Source organism: Trachinotus anak, unplaced genomic scaffold (assembly GCF_046630095.1).
Source record: "Trachinotus anak isolate AG129_WGS33_773 ecotype Australia unplaced genomic scaffold, CSIRO_AGI_Tana_v1 ptg000008l, whole genome shotgun sequence".
NCBI lineage: Eukaryota > Metazoa > Chordata > Actinopteri > Carangiformes > Carangidae > Trachinotus > Trachinotus anak.
In genome coordinates, this window is record NW_027273859.1 from 3,048,530 (window position 1) to 3,072,641 (window position 24,112).

Here is a 24,112-nt window from a genome sequence, read left to right on the forward strand (position 1 = left end):
TCAATTAATTGTAACTGCACGATGTCAGACAAAGGGGCAGACCTACGACTGGTACAACCACTTCAGAGGGAGCCGTATATATGTAATAACAAGTTACACACTGCTCCATACCTGTCCATTCATCTTCACTGTGGTTGTCGTGCACATTGTACAGTTTATGAGTAGATCATTACGTTTAAGCTCTTCACCTACATGTTTGTATTTTTAAATGAAAATTAGCACAACATACAGTTATGCAAAATTCCAAAGCACAGGTGAAGTTGGCAGGAAAATACCAAAGTAACTTATTGCTGCTTGCAGGTTTTGTAGTCCCATGAAAATCTCATGTTTTCTAAATAGTCAGGCTCTATGTAAGAAATACATTCATGATATATATCTGATGAGCGTTGCATGTGAGGAAAAGTTTATTAGTCACTATTCACATTATACTTACACACACCTATAATGTACAGATAGCCTTGCTCTGAAAGAGGAGAAATGTGTGAAACAAATATTACACTCATATATTACTGTTCCATGACTTCTCCCAGAGAACTAATGGATTTGTTTGATTTTCCCTGTTAGGAACCCACACCTCCCATTTGTCTAATGTATCAGGATCTCCATGACAAGCGGAAACCTGGGTTGTTCTTACTGAACTGTTTAAATCACTGAAACTCAAAGTCCACAAAACAACAAGACACATTTAGGTTCGTCATCTAGTTTAAACTATTTCCTTTTACTGATAGGTTTGACATTTCCATTTAAATTACTGCATCCATCGACAATTTTGTGTCCTGGGTCCGTGTGCAAGTCACTGAGCATGCTACCTGGCTGTTCATTGGATACATCAGTATCAGTATCAGCAACATGTCTGTAATGCAAACTCAGTGCATTTCTCAAAGGTTACTGGAAATACTGCATCAATGTGTGTGTGTTGTGGGCCATGGTCAGTAGCCCTGACAGGGAGTCATAGCTTTGATGGATGTCATGGCCAAGGATTATGCGGAGTACTCTTCAGCCAGGGTCAAACTCGGGTTTGAATTTCTTCATCCTATGAAAAGGACAAAAGTTGGATTATCACTGGATTTTATTTATTTTGTATATCTGCCATCAGAAAATCATCATGAGACAAGTGGTGATCAAACTTTATACGGGCCTTGTTCATACCTTTTGTTTACATTAATAAATAAATTAATTAATTAAAGCAAGTACATAGCATTGTTTTTGCACATACTGTTTCAGCAGTGTCTGCTGTCTCTTCTCCCTCTGTTTGCTCACTGCCGGGGGTGAACGCCTCAAAATCGGACAGTGCACTTTCCACCGCCTCCTCATCATAGTCTGTCTGGTATTCATCAGACAGCTCCTCTGAAGGCAGACAACAGGACACAACATAAACACCCATATCATTTCAGAATGGTCATATGGTTGTTGGTTTTATGTGAATGTAATGTCAGACATGTACCTGACACTGCAGATCTAAAAATTAGAATTAATAAAAGGCTTCATAGATGTTTATGGTTCCTGTAGTTGTATTAGAGATTCTTTAAAATATGTACCACTCAGACCTATATCTGCAAATCAAAAGCAGGGTTTTATTATTAACTATGAATATTTTCTTTTATGTGAGAGTGTGTGTGTGTGTGTGTGTGTGTGTGTGTGTATTCTTATTAATAACTAACCATCGATTATGGCATTCTTGACAGGTTCTATTCTTGACACAATCTCTGCCAGGTCAGTGAAGGAGGCATTCGGACAGGTGACCACCTGAAAGACATCATTCTAATGAAGACTTTATCAACTCTTTACAGCTGACATCAACTGGCATCAATAAAGCAGTACCTTCAATTTAACTAATAATATCCCCATTTTCGTATCTGTGTAGATCAGTGCAGTGACTTTGTGCTGACAAAGTCTATTAGTCTGTTTGATAAAGTCATGGCTTGCCATGGCATCACCTGTGCCAGAAAGGGTGGAAACTGAAGCACAATTCTGGTATAAAACTTTCTGCTTATATGTTTATCTGTGCAAACCTCATCTACAAGCGACGGCATTTCGTGTGATATCTACTGTGAGAACTTGATCCACTCAATATGTGAACGAATGGCGTGTTTCCACCGAGTGTACCGGTCAGTACAGTTCAGTTCAGTACAGATTGCCCTGACCTGGCTTGCGATCCGACTGCAAACGGTACCCTTACTAGGTAGGTGGGGGTGTATACCAGATGGCAATAGCCACGTCAGCAAGACGAGTAGCGTGACATCATAAAGGTGCGACAATGAACACAACACGGGATATTTTAAAATGGCACGTTGTCACACGGAAGTGACGACTCTCTGTTGCCCAATCAACGGACTGCAGTGGATCTAGCCTGGTTTAGCTCCACCCTTTAGCTACTGTACCATTATGCTTGGTACCCCGGTGGAAGGGTGCCAAAAAATGGTACGGCACGGGTTGGTTGTTTTGGTACCATTCACAAATGGAATGCAAATAATTGCGTACCGTACTGTACCGAACTGAACTGTACTGCTCGGTGGAAACACGCCAAAGGTACCACTGGGAGCATCCTGACCACCTGCATCTCTGTCCGGTATGGAAACTGCAAAGTCTTCTTCATACAACACATCACATGAAGCAACACATTAAGCACAGTGCACCTGCAAAGGTGGGCAGCATCGTGAAGGAGCCCAACCATCCTAGCACCCTTTCCTCCTACCATCTAGCAGGAGGTAGTGGAGCCTCATGGCCCTCTCTACCAGGATCTGCAACAGCTTCTTCCCTCAAGCTGTGAGAATCCTCAACAACTTGCACACCTAGGCCAACACTGCCAATCCCTTCATATGGACTGTAACACCTGGAGGGTTGTAACACACTGCATTGAGTGGTCAATTACATTAGAAAAGCACTATCTCAGCCACCTCTGTCTGCTGCCTGAGGCCATCCGAGCGTTGATACTGACAATTGCCCAACCCTAGTCTGACTTAAAATTAAACAGCATAACTTGGTAAAACCATATCTACTCCCAGGTCAGTGGTGTGTGTAGATTGCACTTACATGGCCTGTTTTGGTCTTATGGAACTCTTCCTGATGTCTGTCTTTAAGCATGCTGTCCACCACCCTGCTGCGCTCCCACACATCGAACAATGTCTTCCCGTGATGGTATCCTACCTCCTACAGCAACAGTGAAAGAGGGTTAGGGAGAGATTCAAAACCAGAAAATGGAGGAGACACGGGAAAAGGGCATTGAGGAACAGAAGTTAAACTCACTGTGATCTCGTCGAACTTGCCAAACTCTAGTGTGCCGTAGTGGTCGATGGGTGGTCGAATGTACTCGCAGTATTCACTGTCTTTGACCAGTTCCAGCTGCCGCACACAGCAGACGTAAGCAAGCCGAGTTTGGATCTCTGCCATGTTCAGGACCTGGGAGGAAAATTAATAGAGTTCAGTTGCTGTAAAAGCCATGACTGATATTCTGAATTTCTGAAATACATCTGAATTTCATGGCAAAGGTCAGTGTACCTTGACTCTCTCAGCCAGCGGGTTGAATCGCTTCCACAGAAGCCACCAGCCGTTCAGGGAGTCACCATAGTTGGTCAGGTTGGTTTCATCCCGGCTTCCAACATCAATTGCAATCACAACCTTGGCCCCCATGGAGCGAGCCACATCAGCTAGATACCAAAATAGGACAAATGCATTTAAGTCTTAAGTACATTTTATAACAGACCAAATACCTAAAGACTGTCAAAAGCTATATGGACTGTGACCTTTCAGGTCTGCACTTTTTCTAAATATGGCCTATTGCTAAGGCTATTTATATAAATATACATTGTTTCAAAACCCCACCCACTGCACTAAAAAATGATTTCCCCCTCTCAGCACTCCTCACCGGGCAGGTTGTTGATGTACCCTCCATCCATGAGTAAATGTCCATCTTTAGGATCACAGAGAGGGGGCAGGTAACCAGACAGCGACATGCTGGCCCTAACATATCGCCACAACGAACCTGAGGAGGAGAGATAGCATCGGGTTAACAGGTTGACAAATATGTTTTTCCGAAAATTCTGTATGTGTATATTTGCTATCTTCAGGTGTGGGAGCAGATTTGTTCCAAAGCTGTCACCAGTGTAAATTCCATGCAAGTTAGCAAGTTTGTGGTTTTGTCTTTGTCAAGGACTCATGTATGGTATCCAGTGACCATTTCATTTTGGACATTATTTCTGATCATTAACCCACCATGGCAATGGCAAGTGCCCAGTCTACCTGGATTCATTAAGGATAAGGAGATTAGAGATGAAATGTAGGTGTCATTTTGTGTTTCTCATAATCAGACAGACCATCAGTGTGAACTCTCATGGAGGAAGCTGTGATATCTGTTGTAATGTTGAAGTATGGTAGCCACAGGTCCTAGCAGAAGAGAGCCAGTAAAAGTCAGAAAAAGCAACATTTGTGATCATATCTGTTAACACTTGTAGTTTGTAATCAGGCAATGAATCACTTCTGGTGAGATTGTTAGGTGGTTTGGAACAATACCAACCTTCTCAATGCTCAAATTTTTTTTGTTTTTTTTTAATTTGTGAAACTCTTAATTACATAAATCAAACTCAATAGCTTATTATTACTGGCAGCTTGAAGATCAAAAAATTGCTAAAAATATTTTGCTTTAAAGAAAAGCCCGCACCTTACCTCTATCTGTTTGTCCTTGAAGACAGAACTGATGCTGGAGTTAAAGGAAGCTCCAGAAAACATGGAGGTAACTGGGTATGTCAGATCCAATATCTTCTTAAAGTAAGAGGTCATATCCTGAGGAAGGAAGGACATTTCAAAGGGAAGTGAAAAAAGGTGTGAACTAATAATCATGTAGGATTAAACCATTTTTTTTTGCCAAAATGGTCTGTTGGGACTTTGACTCAGTGGCAAACAAGGGTCAAACTTGAAAAGAGAAAACATTAAAGAAGTTTGTCATGTCATATACAATTTTACAATACAATTATACAATTTGATTTGATGAACAATTTTGTATTATTTTAATATTTAATTGATTATTATATTGATTAACAATTTCCTAATAATAATGGTGACAAAGATTTAACTAGAGACATGCATTATTTTTCAAAGTGAGTGAAAAATGTTTTTGAACATTATTACTTTCATATCTTCAATATAATGTCACCTCACCATGGCCCACTCACAAGCCCGGACCCTCAAGCGACTGTAGCTTTTCTCCTCTGCATACAGTGCTCCCATAAAGGCGCCAATGGAGGTGCCTCCCACTATGTCGATAGGGATCCCCGCCTCATTCAGTGCCCGCAGGACACCCACCTGAGAGCAACCCCTGAAAAGAGATCCATCAAATAATATTACACATGATACCTAATAGCACATTTTGTTCAAATACTATAAAATAATAATTTTAGCAAGTCCATCGGTCTAAATAATTTTTTTCTTTAGGACATGAAAAACTATAGTAGAGTTTGATGTTTTTGTGATTGTGTGATTGAGATATAATGTGTCAGATTACTTCAATAAGAACATGTCGTTTGAAGAAGTTTTAGATATGTCAAATGTTGTTAAAATTGATAGTTTACAGAGCCACAGGTAGGTGCCACTGTCCACACAAACCCATTCAAATAATGGAGGCTATAACTAAATATATAGTTCTATCCTTCATACAAACAGGCATATGTAAAAGCATTATCTACCTACAGTAGCTGATGTAATCATATGTCTACCAGTTGTCTCAGGTCATAGCTGAGAGGAATACAGTCCCTACCTTGTCAGAGCTCCAGGACAAGCCAGAGCGGTGAGAGAAAGAAACAGATCAATCAGAGTAAAAACAATCAGAATACACCTGCTTATTGGAATGAACGTTTTATGAAGATCCTGTACTGATGTAAATTGATTATCAGTTGTTTTTTCTCCTTGTGTCGATATGTGTGATCCAAGCCTGGGCGTTAATAAAATTTTGTCTGTTCTTACGCTAAACTTTAATATTGCACTGATTAAGTCATTACCTTTAACACTAAAAATTACTGGGTTGATTTTAACACAGATTCCGTTTATTCATGATTGAATAATAGCAAAGAAACATTTTTTTGAGAAATTTGATCATAAAAATTGACAGTAGCAAATGTGATGATGTAGCTATGTTATGTGAGCACCAAAAAAATCTAAAAAATGTGACAATACCCAAACCTCATTACCCAGAATACTCTGTCCTTTGTAAATGGCCATTGCAATCGTTTTTAAAGTGCTTTTCTTGGACATCAAATATGACCAAACATTCACTACAGCTAATGTTTTTGCAAAAAGTGAAATGTCACTATGACACCATAGATTTGTCCTATTTTCCAAAGAAAGTAACTAACTGAAACGATAAAGTAACACACAATCTGCAGCCAGTGCTTGTGTGTTAAAAGTGTTTGTATATAAAGCTGCAGTACCTGGCACCGCCTCCACCAAGTACAAGGGCGATGCTGTTTCCTGTCAGGATCCTGGCCAGGCGGGAGAAGTCAGAATGACGATCTGGAGATTTTTCAAACACACGCTGGTACAGCTCTCTCTGAAAATCACACACACACAAACACAAACAAAAACTGAGCATTTGCAGACTGGGCTAGTATTGCCCATAAAAGACTCAGTGAATTGGTGGTTAATACCAGTTTAGGTAAACTCCTCCTGGAGAATACCCTGCGGGGGCAGGACAGGTGATGGTGTCTGGAGATCCAGCTCCGCATGTTCAGCCACTCGGCTGTCCCTTTGGGTGGTGGGCCGTCCTCTCTATGCAGTAACACCAGCTGCTTCTGAGCCCGAACTGCACTGCCCTCCAGCATTCGCTCCAACTACAGGTGGAGAAGAGGAAGAAGAAGAAAAGAGCTTCCACTCAGCTCCTCAGTGTGTGATCCACTGCTTAGTGGCTGTTCACAACTTAGGTCCAAATGTAGAAAAAACAGCCAAGTAAAATAGAGAAATAAAAGTAAAGTTGTAACTTCAGACTTAGCATACTTAAAGCAAACTTAAATACTTACTTAGAGTTAAGTTGGTGTATCTAACAAGGACACCGCTGACTACTACTAGTGACTTGTAGCCTTGGTGCTTCAACAGTAGTTGTTAAAATCTGATCGGACTGGGACTGCAGATCATCTACAAGGGCTTGAATGTTAATAGGAGTTGATGAATGCCACTCCAAAATTTCTTGGAATCGTCTCTCCCTTGCTTCTAGGGTGAATTTTGAGGACATACAGGTGAGGGCAGACTGGCCGAGGGTGTGCTTCCCTGCACAGGTTGGGCATAGATGATGGGGGGGTCTGAATGCAGTGTGGATGGAGTGTCCTTGAAGGCTAATGTTATTATCTCTGAACAGATAATATGACACTCTCTAACTGAAATAAGGGTTTCTCTGTCCACAAATGAGCAGTCAAGGCTCAGGCTGAATTGAGCGATGCAGATGCAGCTTTGCTCGAAAAGGCTTTGTGAAATGGGTAGAAAATGTTCTTTCCCTATTTCAGATTCAGATCTTCGATTAATGCCATGCAAGTGTCCAGTTCCTGTCACTGGTGATAGGAAAGCCCATGCACAGATTATTTTGGTTTGTTTGTTTGTTCATTTGTCAGCAGGATAATGCATGTACTGAACCAATCTGCACCAAACCTGGTTGGGAGATGGGGGATGGGCCAGGAAATAACCCATTAAAATTTTGCGAGAATTGCTTGTTTTTTTGTTTGTTTTTTTTGTGAATTTTTTTTTTATTGTTTGGCCTGGAAGAAGTAGCAGTCTACTCTACTTGTATTTACATAGTTTCTTGATCATATTGAGCAACAGAGTGCAGAGCCTCAGTCACTCTGCCACATAAGTGTAGTCTAACTTAAGATATCCTTTTACCTCCAGTAGTGCAATGGAGCAATTTTTCTATGAGTGGGTTCCTGTCTCGTGCACACGCACAAGAACACGCATGCATGCAGGTGTTCTGATACACAGTCCTTGCCAGTGATTCCACACTATCTCATGGATCAGCTGATGGCACCAAGAAACGCAGCAATACACCAATAAATGCAGTGAAGAAGAGGACGAGGCAAAATTGGTGTAAGTAATGCAGGATTTTAAATAAATCTTAAGCAGCTTTGCTTTCATTTTTACTGAAACTGTTGAAAATCAAGGAAAACAGAGTTGGTATTTTGTGTTATGTCTCACTATGTCTAAATAATATGGGTGTAAGCATATTATCACTGACCTCACCCACAGTGGGCTCTTGCTCACCCAGTCCCACAATGATGATGCAGTCAGCCTGGCGGATGCAGCGCTGGGTCCAAGGTGTGAGGACAGAGTCAGACTGGTAGAGGACAATGCGATGGATGTCTTCCTGCTGCCCAAGCCAGCTGGACAGACGGTACTCATGGACACTTAAGAGGAGAAGTGCAAACTAGCCAGACTGCAACATGTCACCTGTTACTATATGTACATGTATATTTACATGTATTCAACTAAAGTAATAGCTATAAAACTGTCTGCTGGATCTGCTGTCTGCTTATCGTTAAGTATCTAACTATTAAAATGCAGTAAAGTCTCATTTGGCTGTATTTATCTTTTTACAGTTTAATCACTTAATCAATTGTCTACCTGTCCAGAGCAGCAGAGCCTAGTCGCTGTTTGATGATGTCACTGGTCAGGAGTTGAGTGGGACCTTCAGAAAACAGAAATACATCCATGCAGTTCTTTAAATAGGAAATGCTATGAAATAGCTGTGAATGGAAATGAGATATAATGTATAATGGTGGAGAAAAAAAAGTAAATCAGTGGACAGGTATGTGTTGGCAAAAGAAATTTCTTTTTGATATACAGTAGGTGTAAGCAGTTAGTGCTTTGTACATAATCTTTATCTGTGCTCAATTTGTAGTAACTGCTTCGTATAGGCAGCTATAAAATCAGGATTTCAGCAGAGCAGCAGGAAACGGCTTGGACGTGACAGATGGTTGACATGTTGTCTTACTGGGCTGTGTTTCAGTCACTATTTCATTTTTTTTTCAACAGAAAAACATCTAAATCAACAGGTTTGTTGGGAATTTGGTTGTAAAAAAAATACTGTATATGTGAAACAAAGAGATAAAGGGCTGAAACCACTGGACACTACACAGTCGTGTTTACTGTCGACTGGATTTTTCTACATGTCAAACTTAAATACTGGACTATTTATTGAATAAAACAAAAATATTAGAACTAGAAACTCATCAGACCAGGCAATGTCTTTCAAATCTTCTATTGTCCAGTTTTGTTGCGGCTGTGTGAAGTGTAGCCTCAGTTTCCTGTTCTGACAGGAGTGGCCCCCGGTGTGGTCTCCTGCTGCTGTAGCCCATCTGCTTCAAAGTTCGAGTTTGAGGTTTGAGTTACCGTTGCCTTCCTATCAGCTTGAAGAAGTCTGGCCATTCTCCTCTGACCTCTGGCATCAACAAGGCATTTTCTCCTGGAGAACTGCTGCTCACTGGATATTTTCTCTTTGTTGGACCATTCTCTGCAAACCCTAGAGATGGTTGTTTGAGAAAATCCCAGTAGATCAGCAGTTTCTGAAACACTCAGATCAGCCCGTCTGGCACCAGCAACCATGCCATGTTCAAAGTCACTTAAATCACCTTTCTTTCCCATTCTGATGCTCAGTTTGAACTTCAATAGGTCGTCTTGACCACGTCTACATGCCTAAATGCACTGAGTTGCTGCCATGTGATTGGCTGATTAGATATTTGTGTTAACGAGCAGTCGAACAGGTGCACCTAATAAAGTGGCCAGTGAGTGTATGTACAGGTGTGTGTATTACTGCTCTCATGGTTACAGGTTAGCTATCTATGAAGGAAGTGGTTTCCTTATGACTCTTCAGGCTACCTATAAAGGTAAACTAGTGTATGTATGTGTGTGTGCGTGTGTGTGTGTGTTACCAATGCCACTGAGTGCATGCTGCAGCTCCAGAGTAAAGGAAGTGAGAGGAACCTCCTCAGACACAGGCAGGATGGCCACAGTGGACAGGTTGGAAGCCGGATTTCCAGCATCCCACTTACTGGTGGGGGTGGAGAGAGCCAGACTACGAGCTGCAGGGCACAAGGTTGTTTCTCTTATTGGGTATTTTCGACAATAAAACATATAAGCAATATAATCCCCTATATACTGCTTATGGTCTTTTAAATTAAAGCACCAGTTGGCCTGTCTTGCATATGGTAACTTGATTCATACTGAACGAAAATTCAATACATTTAAGCATTTTTTTGTGTTATTTTTGACCACATCGGCGGGAGATCTCATAGGTCAGCAGGCAGTTAATGTTTCCAAAGCCAGCTTGGTCTCAACATGGTCACTAGTAATATGCTGACTCAGAAGCAGAAAAATTCAGTCCCATCCTGGCATAAACTAACAAAAAGAGTAAAATAGTACCGGCCAGAGGTCCGTTCATCTGCTGCATGTTGCCCAGTATCTTCTGTCCCAGCAGATGAATCAGCCTGGTGACAACTTGAGGATACCGCCTCTTGATGGAGTTAAGAGCTCCTTCAGGTAGCTTGGCCAGCTCAGAGTCTCTGACAGCGTGGACTGTGGTGGCTCGATTCATGTGTGTCACGGCCTCAACCTGATCAATCCACACAACAGGTGTTGCACTGTAACTTGTAGTTCCTAGAGTGTTTCCCCTATAAGTGTGTCTATATTCATCTATTTTTTAAAAAAGAAATGCTTCCCTTACTTTTCTTTTCTTTTCTTTTAAGTTTTAAATTCAGAAATTCAGGTTCCAAACCCACACAGGACCCCATTTGCCAGTTTCTGACCACTCACCACACCAATTAAGTCCCCGCGACCATACTCTCCAGCCAGTTCCTTCTTCCCATCATCCTTCGCAATGACAGAGCGCAGTCGGCCACTGAGGACGATGAAGGTGCTATCAGACTTGTCTCCCTGTCTAAAACAATAAGTCAGTCAGGAAACAGCAAAATCAAATGCTACTCCACCCACATACTTTATTGATTTAACTTCTTTATGTCCTGTTTTCCCTGTTTTTCTTGTGTCTCCAAAACACAACAGGAACAGTGGACGTTACTTCTCAGGAGTAACTAAACAGTTTCCATGGAGTAAGTAGGTTTATTAAATTTGATTCCTTTGCCATTTATACTAGTGGTGTACGAACTGTTTTGGTTCCATAGAGTAGATACCTGTAGACAGCACGGCCAGCCTCCACAGCCATCCAGTCAAGGGCAAAGTCGATCTGTCTGACAAATGGTGACACCCTCTTCACCACAGTGTGAGCCACATTCAGCACCACCCTTGGCTCCTCACGCATCATCCTGCAAAAGTTAAAGACACAGATGTGTTTGCATGTGTTTGAGCCCTGAAGAAATGACTGAATGTTCTGTGGTGTGTGTGTGTGTGTGCTTGATCCTACTCATAGAAGTGAGCCTTGGATATGGAGAGGAAGGTGCAATCTCTGTGAGCTCGGACAGTGAAGATGAGTGGCTCTCCCGTGAGAACAGCCAAGTGACCCACCATCTCGCCTGGGTGGGTGACAAACAGGAGGGTCTCCTCCTCACGGTCAATCATACGCTGGTAAACGTGGAGCAAACCTGAGATGACAAATGCCACGCTCACATCCTGCAGGCGACGGGGAAAAGAATAATAAGAGGTGTGAAAGAGGAAAAAATAAAATGTCTGGATGAAGATTACAAATCAGTTAATCTGTAAAATTGTTTATAGAGCTCAAGCAAAGGGTAGTTTGTACGACTGGTAGTTCAATATATCATGTAAGGCTATATAATTTTATTAAAGAGGATTTCTCCCTAACAAATATTGAAAATGTATTATGCGTGAGAAAAGGATGGGACCACGGGACTTCCAGTAGAGTCCTCAGAAAAGAAATTATATTTTTGTGGTGTTGAATAGGCTAAGTGAATAGAGAGATTATTATTATTATTATTATTAATAATAATGTTATTATAGAGAATATTTTCCAAATTATTCTTGCTGATATGCCTTATTTTTGTTAAACCGTAAAGCTGCACTGGTCAATATTCTTCTGTCAGTGATGGCCCAACAGACTGACCTGGTCTCCTTGATGAGCCACAACACAGCCAGCTTTGACCTGGCGGAGAGTCACCCTCCCCTCCAGCAGACTGTGGTCCTGATGACACCAAATAACAAGTTAAAGACTCAGAGACGAGTTACAGTCAGAGATGACTGTTCTCCTCTCAGGAGCATCCTGAGAGTTTGTTAACTGTCTTAACAAACAAAGATTCATAATTACAAGACTTCTGCTCTGGAGTACATGCAGTTTGTATTGTATGCCACCTGTATTTGGATGACCCGCAGCAGATCCTTTTTGGCAGCTTGGAAAATGGCATTGACTTTATTATGGTGGGCATTTGCTCCTCCAGCATCACTATATTGGTAAACAGCGGATGGAGTCTGCTGCATTGTGACACTCTTCTTCAGAATAGACTGAGGAGACAGGAAAACACACTGACCACAAGGAAGATACTGGACCACAAACTGGGCACTCATGTGTACCATGTGCATGAATATGCAGTGCAAGATAACCCATTAAATCTAAATTTACTAAACGTAAGATAATTCTGTTAGTAACCACTGCCTGAAGTAAGCCTAAAGAAATGTGTTTCATTTTCTATCTAAGACTGGGCTCTGGGTGGAATGACATTGTAATTCGCTCAAGTGTATGAATATATCAAATACCTGCCAGTTCAAATCCCTACACCAACTTAATCAATGGTGATGGGGAAAGAGAGTGACAAATTCTATCCTCCAATCATAGATACTGCTTCATTTCCCTTGAGTAAAAGGATTAAACCTCCTAGTGACTGTGCACTGTGGCTGCTGATTAAATGTGGGAAAAAGACAGTGGTTGTGAAAACTCCCAGGCTCAGTCAACCTTCCCTGCATAATAAATATCTCCCTGCCATCTAGCCTGTCTGAATTCTAACCAGAAAACCTCTAATGTTGTATGAAAGAAATTTCTCATCCAGACACCTTCACAGGACTGTGAGGCACCATCTCCTCTTTGGCAGTTCCAGCCGTTTCATAAACTCTGTTGAGGTCAGCTGACATTTCACCTGCATGACACAAAAAAAAAAAAATCACAGACATTATATTGATCATTAGAGTTTAGTATCAGCAACAAGTCTCATTGACACTAGAGCAGTTATTAGGGCCAGATGTGCATGCATCTCCTATGTCACAGAGGATGTTGCATATATTAAAGATTAAAAATGTGCTGTTGGTGCTAGTTTTCACTGCAGCAGCATTTAAAAAAACATATTTTTTACATTTCTGTACAATTCAAATGCCTTGTGGAAGCCCTCCTTCAGAGCTGCGATTCTAAGTTTTTAAGTTTGGTTAAACATTAACTAATTGACACTGATGAGCTACAAAGCTTCCAACGTGGGCCTTGTGTATGAGTACATTAGCAGTAAAATCAGTCACAAAAGTGGACAATTATTGATGACTCAGTTTTATAATAGTTATTATTGATGACCTGCACAAAGTACACAAGGTACACATGGAATTGGCACAAGGTTGGATAGAAAACAAAGGAAAACAAAGTTTCTGAAAAGATTCCAAATGTTTCTTCACTTTTCCACATGTAATGTTGAACATGTGTAATGTATCTATTCCAAATTATACATTGTTTTAATTCACTTATTAAAGTTTCTTAGTTTTTGGCTCATTAGCATACGGAGTTAACATAGTTGATTGAATTGCAAATATTCTATTGAGACAAGCAAGGCACTGATAAAAACGTATAAAATATGCACATGTGCAAGTATGAAGAAGTTACTGTGTATACCTGTAACAGCCACTGGGGTGGAGAGAGAACGAGATTTCTTGTACTTCGATGAGGACGTTTCAGGATGGCTGTACTTTTCTGTTTTAGTGTGTATCAAGAAAAGAGACATCTTTAGACCACCATTGCTGCACACACATCACTGCCGTCTGACAGTGAAAATGTCGAGAGAATGCTGTTGTTTCTGACCTGCGTCAGCTTTTTCAGAGCCCTGATCATCAGAGTGGGAAGGCTGCCTGCGGAGGCCTCTGTATGAATGAGCCTCACCCAGAACATGGGCCACTGACACTAAGGAAATGGCTTGACTCTCCTGTAACACAAACATCAATCAATATTTGAAATAACAAAAAAAAAACTAAACAAAATAACAAATACAGTTAGACTGATATTATGGGATGCTCTGGTCAGTCAAAGTGTGTTTCACATGTGTCCTGTTGAGTTCATTAGAATACATTCAAATTGTGTGATAAATAGACTGTACCATATTTTGTTGCATAAATGCTAATGTGTATAAATCTATGTTGTGTTTGCTTTTGTAATACTGCTAGGATTTTTTTAATTCTCCATGCATTAAAGACAAGGTACATATAACATGCATGAGCAAGTTCTGTTACCTTTTTTAAGTGTTTTAATCAGCAAAGGCTTTCTGGACGAAATGCTTTGGGAAGTCAAGCTAGATAGTATAATTTGTCACAAAAAAAAAAAACATTTTTACAAAAAAGTTTTTTTTCCCCCTTTTTTTTCATAAATTAAAAAAAAATTTCAACATTTTTTTTTGTTTTCACAAAATATTCAAAATCTTTTTTTCACGGAAAAAAAACACTTTTTAAAAATTATCCTGGCAAAAAAAAAAGATCTCAAAAATTGACTTGAAGCGCTCAAGCTGTCTCAAAGCTTGAATTTGTCACCCATCTGTATGTATACGTATTGCTTCTTCTATGAATGTGAGCAGCTGTTCTTACTTTGACACAGTGTTGCATATTAGAGAACAGAATGAAGCAGAACTGCATGAACATAAAACAAAGTTTGGGGTCGATGCCAGTAATACACAAGATAAAAGTGGGATACTCTAATCTTAAACATTTTTGCACTATCTATGTCAGACCACACAGTCTGGAGCACAGATACACTACCGGGTTGAAGAGCTCAGTGGTCAGGCCAAGGTAGTTGTGTAAGGCAAGGAACGTCACTCTCTGAAGACGCACCATAATTATCTACAGAGGACAGGAGGGGAACAGGACAACACAGAGAATATACAGATTGGACTGTTAATATAAAAAAGAAAGAAAAAACTAGGAAATGGAAAAATATTCTGAAAACGTTTGTGGTTTTGTTGCATGTTGCTCACTGGCTGAGATGGGACATTACCTGAATGACTCGAACCAGAGTTTCAGGATATTTCTCAAAGACTGACTGGAAGGCTGCAGCTGGAAGACGTAAGATAGTGGAGGGAACTGCAGCTCTTGCTGACACTGTCTTATACGGTGCTGGATAGCCCTGAGATATATTGTATAATATAGATAATACAGTAATACAGTATGTGGAGAAAGAAGGATGCTGTTGACAGTGAGAACCTTCACGTAACTGAGCTGACTACTACATAATGAGCTGACTACTACATAATGTCAATGTGAATAAACACCAATACTAAATAACTTAAGGAAAAAATATGATCATGATAAAATATTGAAAGCATAAATTACTGTTCTTGTGAAAACTGAGTGTTCATGTCATACCAGAGACAAGCTAAAGCACTCAGCTCAGGACAAACTACCAAAATCCAAGCTGAAGTGGGCCATTTTTTTCCCCCTAATTAATCCTAAATTAGAAGCACATTACAGGAGGATGAACCATCATACGTACATTTAAACACTCCTGCACAAACATAACAAACAAAAGAAGAAAAGACTTCGGACGTACAGTAATGATGTCCAGAATACTGAGCAGACTGTGAACGCTGTCTCCTGGCAAAACTTCCTTCACCACTGCATCTGTACCGTCCTGCACAAAGACAACAATAACTGTTCAGTATGGATGGAGAGCACCAGTTAGAATACGGATAAGATTTCCTACACATTTGATGTTTTCCTATCGTGATCACCAATATACGCAAAACTCAGGAGTGCTAATCCACCACTGAGTGTGAAACGTCTTCATGATTTTGCTCTTACACTCTCATGGATGCACAGCTCCAGACGGCCATCTTGAACCACGTAAATACTGTCATCAGTGTCACCCGGTCGGAAGAGTCCCTCTCCCTGGTGCAGCTGAATCAGCACCATGTGACGGCACAGCTCCAGGAAGAGAGGCTTCTCAAAGTGGCCGAGCACCCTGGTTACGACACGTGCAGTTATATCACTATTCACCAAAATTTAAGACTACAAACAATTCAGGTTACAGTATTGATATAATATAGTTATGTTCAGTAATCATGTCCAAGGCGGAATAAATCCAGTTCTGTCTCTGATACCACAGATATGTCAGTATAGTGATCTGTCCTTCTTTTCAGTCCCATTTTTCAAGTGACTCTCCTTAACATTTCAGTCCTGGGCTTGGTTTATGATTAAAATTATGATTTCATTCCTTGAATCAGTTAATCAAACCATAAATGTCTTTATGGGAAGACGACTTATTTCAATACGTTTTTATTGTATTTATTTCCCCTTCTTCCTGACGGCCGCTGTGCACCGATGCTATGTGTTGCGCTGGGATGTTGATGTCGAGTCCGTCCAGTGTTCAGTTTCCCTGTCTGATGCCACATGTTTGCCTACATTTGGATGGAGCCATGTGCAACACTAACACTGATGTGACTGGTGTTCATACTGTTTGTTGACTGGGTGAAACGTTTAAGTATTTCATTTTGTCTGGTCGTATGGTCATGCCGGTGGATGATGACATGTTCACATGTTCACTCACTGGGAGAAAGTTTCCCCAAGGAGACAATAAAGTATCCATTCTATTCTGTTCTATTCTTTAGGGTTAAACGTACTTGGAGCGGTTGCTGTAAGCCAACACTATAGGGGGAGAAAACAACTAAGTTATCAGCATGCATATTTCTGGTTTTGGCTTTAGTCATGAATCCAAACACAATTTAATGCTCCCTGTTCTAAATTGCTTGTTTTGTCCTACTAAACCCATGACATTGTATTAACAATCACACAGTAGGAAACAAAGAAAAACAGCATCATTTTGCATTTGAGAAGCTGGAGCAGGAAAATATTTGGTTTAAAATTTAATAATGAATATTGGTTTTAATATTTTGGCCTAAAACATGACTTACTTGACTTCGACTGATTGATTAATCATTTCAGCTCTAGAAATCTAAGTCTTCATTAAGTCTATATGTTACTGTGGGCCTCTGTAGAAACACCGTTCCTGCTCCTGAGGTAGTTTTACTTACCTGACATTTTTCAGCATGTACAGCACCTCAGAAGGTAGATGGGTGTTCTGCATGTCAAACTCAGTCAGATCAGCCTCCAGCAGAGAGGGAGGGGGCTCCTTGGGCTGAAGGGTGGGGGGCTCTCTCCGGATACGCAGGATTCTAACACAACAAACATTCTTCATGCTATAATTTTTGAATTTCTTACTGAAATCCTCCTGAAACCACTCGAGCAGAGGAGGAGAGAACTCACAATTCTGAGCTAATTTATTCATTATTTTTTTCAACACTGCAAAAAAAAAGTTTCTCTAATGTAAAAAAGTAATTTACTTCTTTTCTTAAAATCACATCACTATTTAAGTGCGCATTAAAAACTACTTATATTTTATCAAATTACATCTCTGAAATTATTTAATTCTTTAAATTCTCTAAAATTGCACATTTTTAGTAAATCAGTTTCTGTTCATTTTTATTCATGTGGCTGATGGAAATTGTGAAAAATTACTCAGGTTAATGCTGCAGGGTTTGGATTTGGTCATTACTGAATTACTTTGTGGAAAAAGTACTTAGAATTGCTCAAAGCTGAAGCTGGTTCTTAATCATTCATCATTTAGATCCAACATAATAATTGTGGCTGGTTTTGGCTTTATCTTCAAATACTAGTTCATCTCCTCTGGAAAAATAATCTCACTTCAAGGTCCAACAGAGTGAATCTTATAAACTGATATCATTGACATCATATAAAACTGATATCATTTTGTCAAACACAGTAGCTGTTTCCAAGAGGAAACATGAAGTGTTGATCTTTTGTCTACAAGCCGTGCATAAAAAAAAGGACTCACTTGCGAGCTATAGACAGGACCTTGGTCCTCTTCCTCAGTCTCTGCCGGGAGCCTGAGTTTGAGTTCGTGGCAGGAGCTGAGGACAATGTTTGAACCTGTGACAGCAAGAAAATGACACATTTGGTGATTTGACATGTTTGCATATAAGTGATGCTTTACAGACATCAAACAGTTTCTGATAATAATAATAATAATCGTAAAAACTACTAATCATGCTAATATCAGATATTTTAATGTGTTTATTTTAAGGTATTTGAGCCCCAGCTTTGCCTGCAGTGTCCCTTTGGTCAGTAAATAAGTCCAACAGAGAAATGTATGAAACAACAACTAGCCATGTCATTTGGTTAGAGTCAGTAAATGTTGATGGTTCCATAATTATTTTAGTGATACAACTGACCTTTTGTCAGTGTCTCTTCAAAATTCTCCCCAGACTTTCCCATTGAATGATTTATGGTCAAAATACATTTGTGATTTTCTGCCATCTCAGGTCATCCGGGAGGTTTTAAGTTTTACAAGCATGATTCAGGTAAGACATATAGTGGGCCAGACAGGCATACCATAAAAGTTTCAGCATATAATCTACATACCCAAAGGTTTTAGCTCAATTTTGCTGAGGGACTGCAGACCCCACCATATCCAGGTGTTAAGGTAGTTATACCTTGACAACTTCTCCTGTATGTTATATGGAATTATATGACTGTTGACTGACTATTTGTTGGATCTCTTTTGAGAAATTAAGTAAGTGTTTCTATTCTGACTGACAGCTTGTATTAGCAAGAATATAGAAGACAGAATTACACTAATAATAATAATAATAATACTAATAATAATAATGAGCTAATTTGTATAGCACTTTTCATAGAAAAAGTTACAAAGTACTTCGCAAAATGATAAAAACAAGAATAGATCAACAATAAAACCTCATCTTTGTTCCATATACAGAACACAGCACCTGAAAACCTGAGATCAATTGCTACTCTCAGTTCTTTTAACTCCAGGCTTAAATTTCACTGACTTCTATTAAGTTTAATTTGGAGCTATTTATGCATATCTCTTGCATTCTAATATAGCTGTATCTTTTTTTGCTATTTACTGTATGTCCTTGCCTTCTGTTTTTTATATCTCACTTTATTCAGTAAAGCACTTTGAATTGACTTGCTATATAATTAAACTCCCTCTACGGCCACATAACAAATATCAAAAGCAGATAGCCATGAAAGGAACAGTTAATCTGGTTGGACTCAATCTGCAAATGAAGATATTTTTCCTGATGTAATTTAACCTTTGGCCCACAAACACCTGAACATGCATCACACTGTGACAATATGCAACAGCCAGAGGAGAATGATAAGAGGTCCAATGGCAAAGTGAGTATTGTATGATGGCAGCAGCATGCCTGCACAGTACGTGTCTGAAGGAACTGAATTCACTGTTCATCCTCGTTTCCAGGCAGCGTCAGTAGCATCAGGGCCATACCTGAGCTTCTTGGGGGCCTTATAAAGAAACTACATTTCAGATCCTGCTCTTTTCTTTCTGCAGTTTTCAGCCTTCCTACATTTGCCTAATGTCAGTTCATTATATGTAGTCTATCAAAAGTTTAAGTATTGTTGCTTATCAGGTCACAAAGTTTGTGTAATGGTCCTCATCCTCATCGGAGATGGATAGAGTGACTGTCTTTCACACTGTAGGATTATTAGTTGGATATTTACACAATGTGTTAAAGAAGGAGAAGCTTTACATCAGCTGCATGATATTTGTATAAATTCTTAAACTTAGAGTGTCAACAGACATCGCTGCTTTCTATTAGCACCATGCTGTGATGTGCTACATTTGAGTCACAGAGTTGACCACCAGCTTTTCTGAAAGGTAAATACGCAGTAATAAAAACCCAGGTCATTTGACAACATACTGAATCCTTTAAGACATTTGTAACTATTTGAACTGATAAATATCTATAAATCCATCCGCTGCATTATAAAGAAGATTCTTAAGCCATTCCTTTGTTGCGACTAATCCAAGCAAAGACTAACATGACGCAAATTACATATTTTATCTCCTGACTTCTGCACAACACAAGAAAAATGTTAACATGATTGTGTATAAAATCACGAGTTAATGGAGAGAAAAATAAAACTGAAAGCTTTAAGAGTGGCTTGAGATAGAGGAGGAACTGTGCAGAATGTGTGATATGTCTATAGAAACTGAGTGTTTGAGAAGACACTGACCTTTCTCATGATCTTTCGGCCATAGAACATCACCTTGTCTCTCTTCCTGAAGCGATAATGAGGAACACCAGCCTCCTCCTCTGAAACACACCAGACATGAAAGACCACTTGCAATCCACCATATGAACCAGTCTATGCTTCATGCCGTGCATCTGGTCTGAATAATCACCCTTCTGTTTCAGCGGGTTTTAATCCCTGAGAATAACAAAATTCATGCACTAAAAATATTATCAGCTTAGTCAGTGCTATAACTGCAAAATTAGTTGTACTGGCAACTTTTCAAAAACTGATTACCAGTTTACATCTAGATCATAAAATGCATGCCTGTATGAACTGTGAAACTGTTAATGTTGTCTCTGCAACACAGTCAAAATAAAAACATCTAATATTATAAACATCACTTAAAATCCTCTTAACCAACACCTAATAATGTGTAAATATTATTTGGGTGTATTCTGCACATCTTTGCAGTGAATCATTTTAGACACCAATGTGTTCTGAAACAGAACAGGACATAGAGTGTGCAGGGCACTCACTTGACAGTTTGTATCTTCTGTAAAGTAGGAACACGATAACTCCAACCACTGAAATCACTGTCACAGCGCCAATCAGCACAGCTGTCCACTGGAATTAAAGACAGATAAAGCGTTCATACATTTGAATTATGGCATCAAAGCAGGTCTTTAATTTAATGAATCTATTCAATATCAGTACCCACTCATTTATTCTATCCTTCCACCTGTTTACCCAGTGTTCTGTTTACTCTCTGTTTACTTTTGCACTTAAAAAAAAACCTTAAACACTTATTGGAAGGAATACAGCAAGTTTTTGGTAAATTATTGTGCTATAAAACAAGACTATGAACACATTTATTAACATGCTAATTACATTCCTAGTAAAGCAAGCCATTTGCATGTCTCTGTCAAATAATTAGGGGGGACGTCAGTTACCATGTTGACTTCCGTCCTTTCCTCAACAAACTGCTGCACCCTGGCCTTAATCTCACGCCTGAGTGGAACCAGGCTCTGAAACATTAAGCAGAGGAACAACACTGCATGGGGGAATGAAATCAACTGACAATGACAATATGTTATAAAGTGTAAGAACAATCAGAGCAAAACAAGAAGAACAGTGGTGTTGAGTTAACAAGATAACCAAAGCAGCTGCATCTTTCCACTTCCTTCAGCATTTCAAGAAAGCAAAATTACATTTTTGGGGACAATAAAGGTCTAATCATCTAGTGAAAAACAATAAGCATTACAGTACATTTGTATTGCATTTGTCTTGTATTTCCCTGAGAAAGATTTGAGTTATAACAGGTGTTGTGTTGTCATGAACTTGTACCTAAATGTCAACTTATACCAAAATGTTTTGCTAAGCACAAGGACATGGAAGTTTGTTTTCAGACAATGAAGTGTAATGAAGGAGGAGGGACATACCGGGTATATACTGCAGCTCTCCTCTTCATCGTTGTCCTGCTGCATGCCTGTTTAAAGTGATAAGGCAACACTATAAAAGCCAATCTCTCAGAGTGAAATGAAAATGGAATCAAGAATTTCTTAAATCATGAATAGTAACATTTCATGTGGGGAAATTTGTATTTAAAACCTAAGATGACCACTGGTAAATCGGTACTGTGCTCTGATTAAACTTCTGTCGTCATACTTCTCGACCTCTTGACCTACTACTTGGTGATCTACTCAGCTGACGGACAGGTCACAGAGCACAAGCTTTCTGACCGCGTACACAACTCCAGAGGAAGAGGTCACAAGCTCGGTGTTTGAAACCCGACACTCACTGCTGCTTCTGCACAGCTCCACTCCACAGCAGCAGTTTGGCAACTCTGGAAAACGGTGCACAGACACGATGGCCAGGTTTAACTGTCAGCCACATATTTTCAAACAACAACAAAGGAGCATAGTGAGGCTGTTTGTTGGCAGGAATGACATGTGAAGTGGTGTGGATGAAAATAACTCACTCGTCTGTAGTTTGATATTAATCTATAGCCAACACAAGAGCAAGAGCCAAATTGTAATGTCAAAATCAGTTAACATTAACTTTGACTAAGACAGTACTGGTCCCGCAGACCGTCGGCGGCGCCCGCTCCTGCAGTCCGCTACACAACAAAAGGACAACCCGGTGCATGCCAGAAACTGACGGACGGTCCGCGCGGACACACTCACGAGTGAACAAACAGACCTTCCACTGACCGTTGTCGACTCAACAAATTTCCCACGTAGCTTTCTGTGTCTGAATGTCTTATAATAGTGTAAAGACAGCAGGGTAAGAACAATCTGAGTGTCCCGTCATTCCGCAAAGTAAAACCCTTATCGGCGAAAATGTACGATGACCCCGATATGATGCAAGCATAGAGTGTATTTAAAGAGGGTGCAGGAGGCAATTCAACTGCTGGACCTGAGGCATTGCAGTAGTTCAGCTGAACCTTGACACGGGTCTTTTGGTCTTTATGCTTTTACTGATTTATTTTGAAGGGTAATTCGTCCGTTCTCGGATCTCTGGCGCACTGGCCTTATTGGCCAATCATTGACCAAAGTCTGAGTGTCTCGGATTTTAATTGGTGGATGTTGTTGCGTTTCTGCCAATCACTGAACATTTCATTGGACAGTCAGACACATTACTTGCATTGGACTGGCAGTGTGCTCAAGGTGAGAGGAGACGTGTTTTGTTCATTTAGAAGATGTAGATAATTTAGAGTGAGAACATCGAAACGGTGTCTGCTATTGAGTGCATCTATATTTCGACGAGCCAGCAGACGAGGCGGCATGAACCGAGTCGGAGGTTAACGCTAGCTGGCTAGCAAATGAGATGGACGTTAGCATCACGACACTGTCAAGTTGTTTTCTAATCGAAGCTGACTGAACTGAATCAGTTCAGACTGTCGGATGTAACTTAAACGTGTCAAAATATATTGCTGAAGATGGTGATAGACCGCTGAATCCCCAGGCTGTCATACTTTATTCATTTGTATTTACACGGCTGACGTGCTGGTGGGGAAACTCGGCCATGCTCGGGTGTAGATATCGGGACTTAGACGCTGTCTTGATGATTTGTAAAACTGCCGGGTTTCTCTTCTCCACAGGGTTTCTCTGCTCTGGAAGGAGAAAACGCAGCGGCGCCATGGGTGTGTTATCCACCCTGATGAGGGGTCTGGTGAGAGGAGCGGACAGAATGGCTGAGTTCACCAGCAAGCGAGGATCAAGGACTCATAATAAAGGCAGGGGCTCAAGGCCCACTGGACTGAGGCTCTCCAGCAGAAAGTTTCTGTCCATCAGGGCCATGATTCCTGAGTTTGTGGTGCCTAACTTGGAGGAATTCAAACTCAGACCCTACGTCTCATATCGCTCTCCCAAAGGAACAGAACCTCCACTCACAGCAGAAAGTCTGTTTTCTGAAGTGGTGGTGCCGCAAATCAAGAAAGACTTTGAAGAAGGCACTTTCAGCAAAGAACAGCTGGAGAAATATGGATTTGAGCCCACACAGGAAGGGAAGCTCTTCAAGCTGTACCCCAAGAACTATGTGCGTTAAGGATGTGGTCAGTGTAATTTAGTTAGGATAGACACAGACTGCTGATCATGTGAAGACTGAAACCTGCAGACATGATACTTTCAGGAGGCTCATCACACAACGGACTGTACTTTATATTTAGAAAATCAGCTTCCTACAAGTGGTTGATTTGTTAACTTGTGATCAAAGTAACCCAGAAGGGACGTCGTCCATGTGGCAGAATTGTTCATTCTTGTAAACAGTTGGAGCTGATCAGCATTTACACATCAAAACTATTCATAAACCAAAGGTTCTGTTTGTCCCAGAAAAGATGTTATGTGAGGGCTCACAATAAATTCCACTGCAATGA

At 40.3% G+C, this 24,112-nt stretch overlaps 2 protein-coding genes and 1 long non-coding RNA gene across 16 annotated transcripts; 2 read left to right on the forward strand and 1 right to left on the reverse strand.

Moving 5' to 3' along the window:
• Positions 1-380: 380 nt before the first annotated feature.
• pnpla7b (patatin-like phospholipase domain containing 7b) lies at positions 381-22,757 on the reverse strand. 12 transcript variants are annotated; one of them, XM_071481894.1, is made up of 36 exons: positions 22,438-22,711; positions 22,037-22,081; positions 21,678-21,724; positions 21,189-21,263; positions 20,775-20,862; positions 20,239-20,318; positions 18,014-18,108; positions 17,193-17,333; positions 15,964-16,123; positions 15,713-15,793; positions 15,161-15,289; positions 14,926-15,006; positions 13,982-14,102; positions 13,796-13,873; positions 12,979-13,061; positions 12,283-12,432; positions 12,038-12,115; positions 11,384-11,589; positions 11,154-11,285; positions 10,780-10,903; positions 10,390-10,579; positions 9,900-10,049; positions 8,593-8,656; positions 8,207-8,375; positions 6,636-6,818; positions 6,420-6,538; positions 5,155-5,311; positions 4,663-4,779; positions 4,314-4,383; positions 3,866-3,982; positions 3,499-3,647; positions 3,247-3,399; positions 3,034-3,150; positions 1,662-1,746; positions 1,217-1,347; positions 381-1,033 (listed from the first exon to the last, which is right to left on the reverse strand). In XM_071481894.1, exons 3-36 carry the CDS (start codon positions 21,720-21,722, stop codon positions 1,007-1,009), a joined length of 3,945 nt encoding a protein of 1,314 aa, XP_071337995.1. In that variant the 5' UTR covers positions 21,723-21,724; positions 22,037-22,081; positions 22,438-22,711; the 3' UTR covers positions 381-1,006. The 12 variants fall into 12 exon arrangements, with proteins under 12 accessions (XP_071337995.1, XP_071337992.1, XP_071337993.1 ...); XM_071481891.1 differs by having other exon boundaries at positions 22,449-22,684; XM_071481892.1 differs by having other exon boundaries at positions 22,037-22,118; positions 22,449-22,684.
• LOC139623583 (uncharacterized) lies at positions 9,753-12,113 on the forward strand. 2 transcript variants are annotated; one of them, XR_011691553.1, is made up of 6 exons: positions 9,753-9,854; positions 10,445-10,599; positions 10,713-10,879; positions 11,026-11,072; positions 11,390-11,620; positions 11,991-12,113. It is a non-coding gene; the product is annotated as an uncharacterized lncRNA (long non-coding RNA). The 2 variants fall into 2 exon arrangements; XR_011691554.1 differs by lacking the exon at positions 9,753-9,854 and adding an exon at positions 9,930-10,063.
• Positions 22,090-24,112, forward strand: mrpl41 (mitochondrial ribosomal protein L41). 2 transcript variants are annotated; one of them, XM_071481901.1, is made up of 2 exons: positions 22,090-22,112; positions 23,339-24,112. In XM_071481901.1, exon 2 carries the CDS (start codon positions 23,377-23,379, stop codon positions 23,782-23,784), a length of 408 nt encoding a protein of 135 aa, XP_071338002.1. In that variant the 5' UTR covers positions 22,090-22,112; positions 23,339-23,376; the 3' UTR covers positions 23,785-24,112. The 2 variants fall into 2 exon arrangements, with proteins under 2 accessions (XP_071338002.1, XP_071338001.1); XM_071481900.1 differs by lacking the exon at positions 22,090-22,112 and adding an exon at positions 22,778-22,904.

Excerpts from the sequence above, each read along its gene's own strand:
- mrpl41 (XM_071481901.1), top strand. The coding sequence starts at position 23,377 with ATGGGTGTGTTATCCACCCTGATGAGGGGTCTGGTGAGAGGAGCGGAC.
- pnpla7b (XM_071481893.1), bottom strand. The coding sequence starts at position 21,722 with ATGCAGCAGGACAACGATGAAGAGGAGAGCTGCAGTATATACCCG. Across the intron at positions 8,657-9,899 it reads GCATGCACTCAGTGGCATTG|GTCCCACTCAACTCCTGACC; the intron begins GTAACACACACA and ends TGTTTTCTGAAG. Across the intron at positions 3,151-3,246 it reads GCAAGTTCGACGAGATCACA|GAGGTAGGATACCATCACGG; the intron begins GTGAGTTTAACT and ends CTGTTGCTGTAG.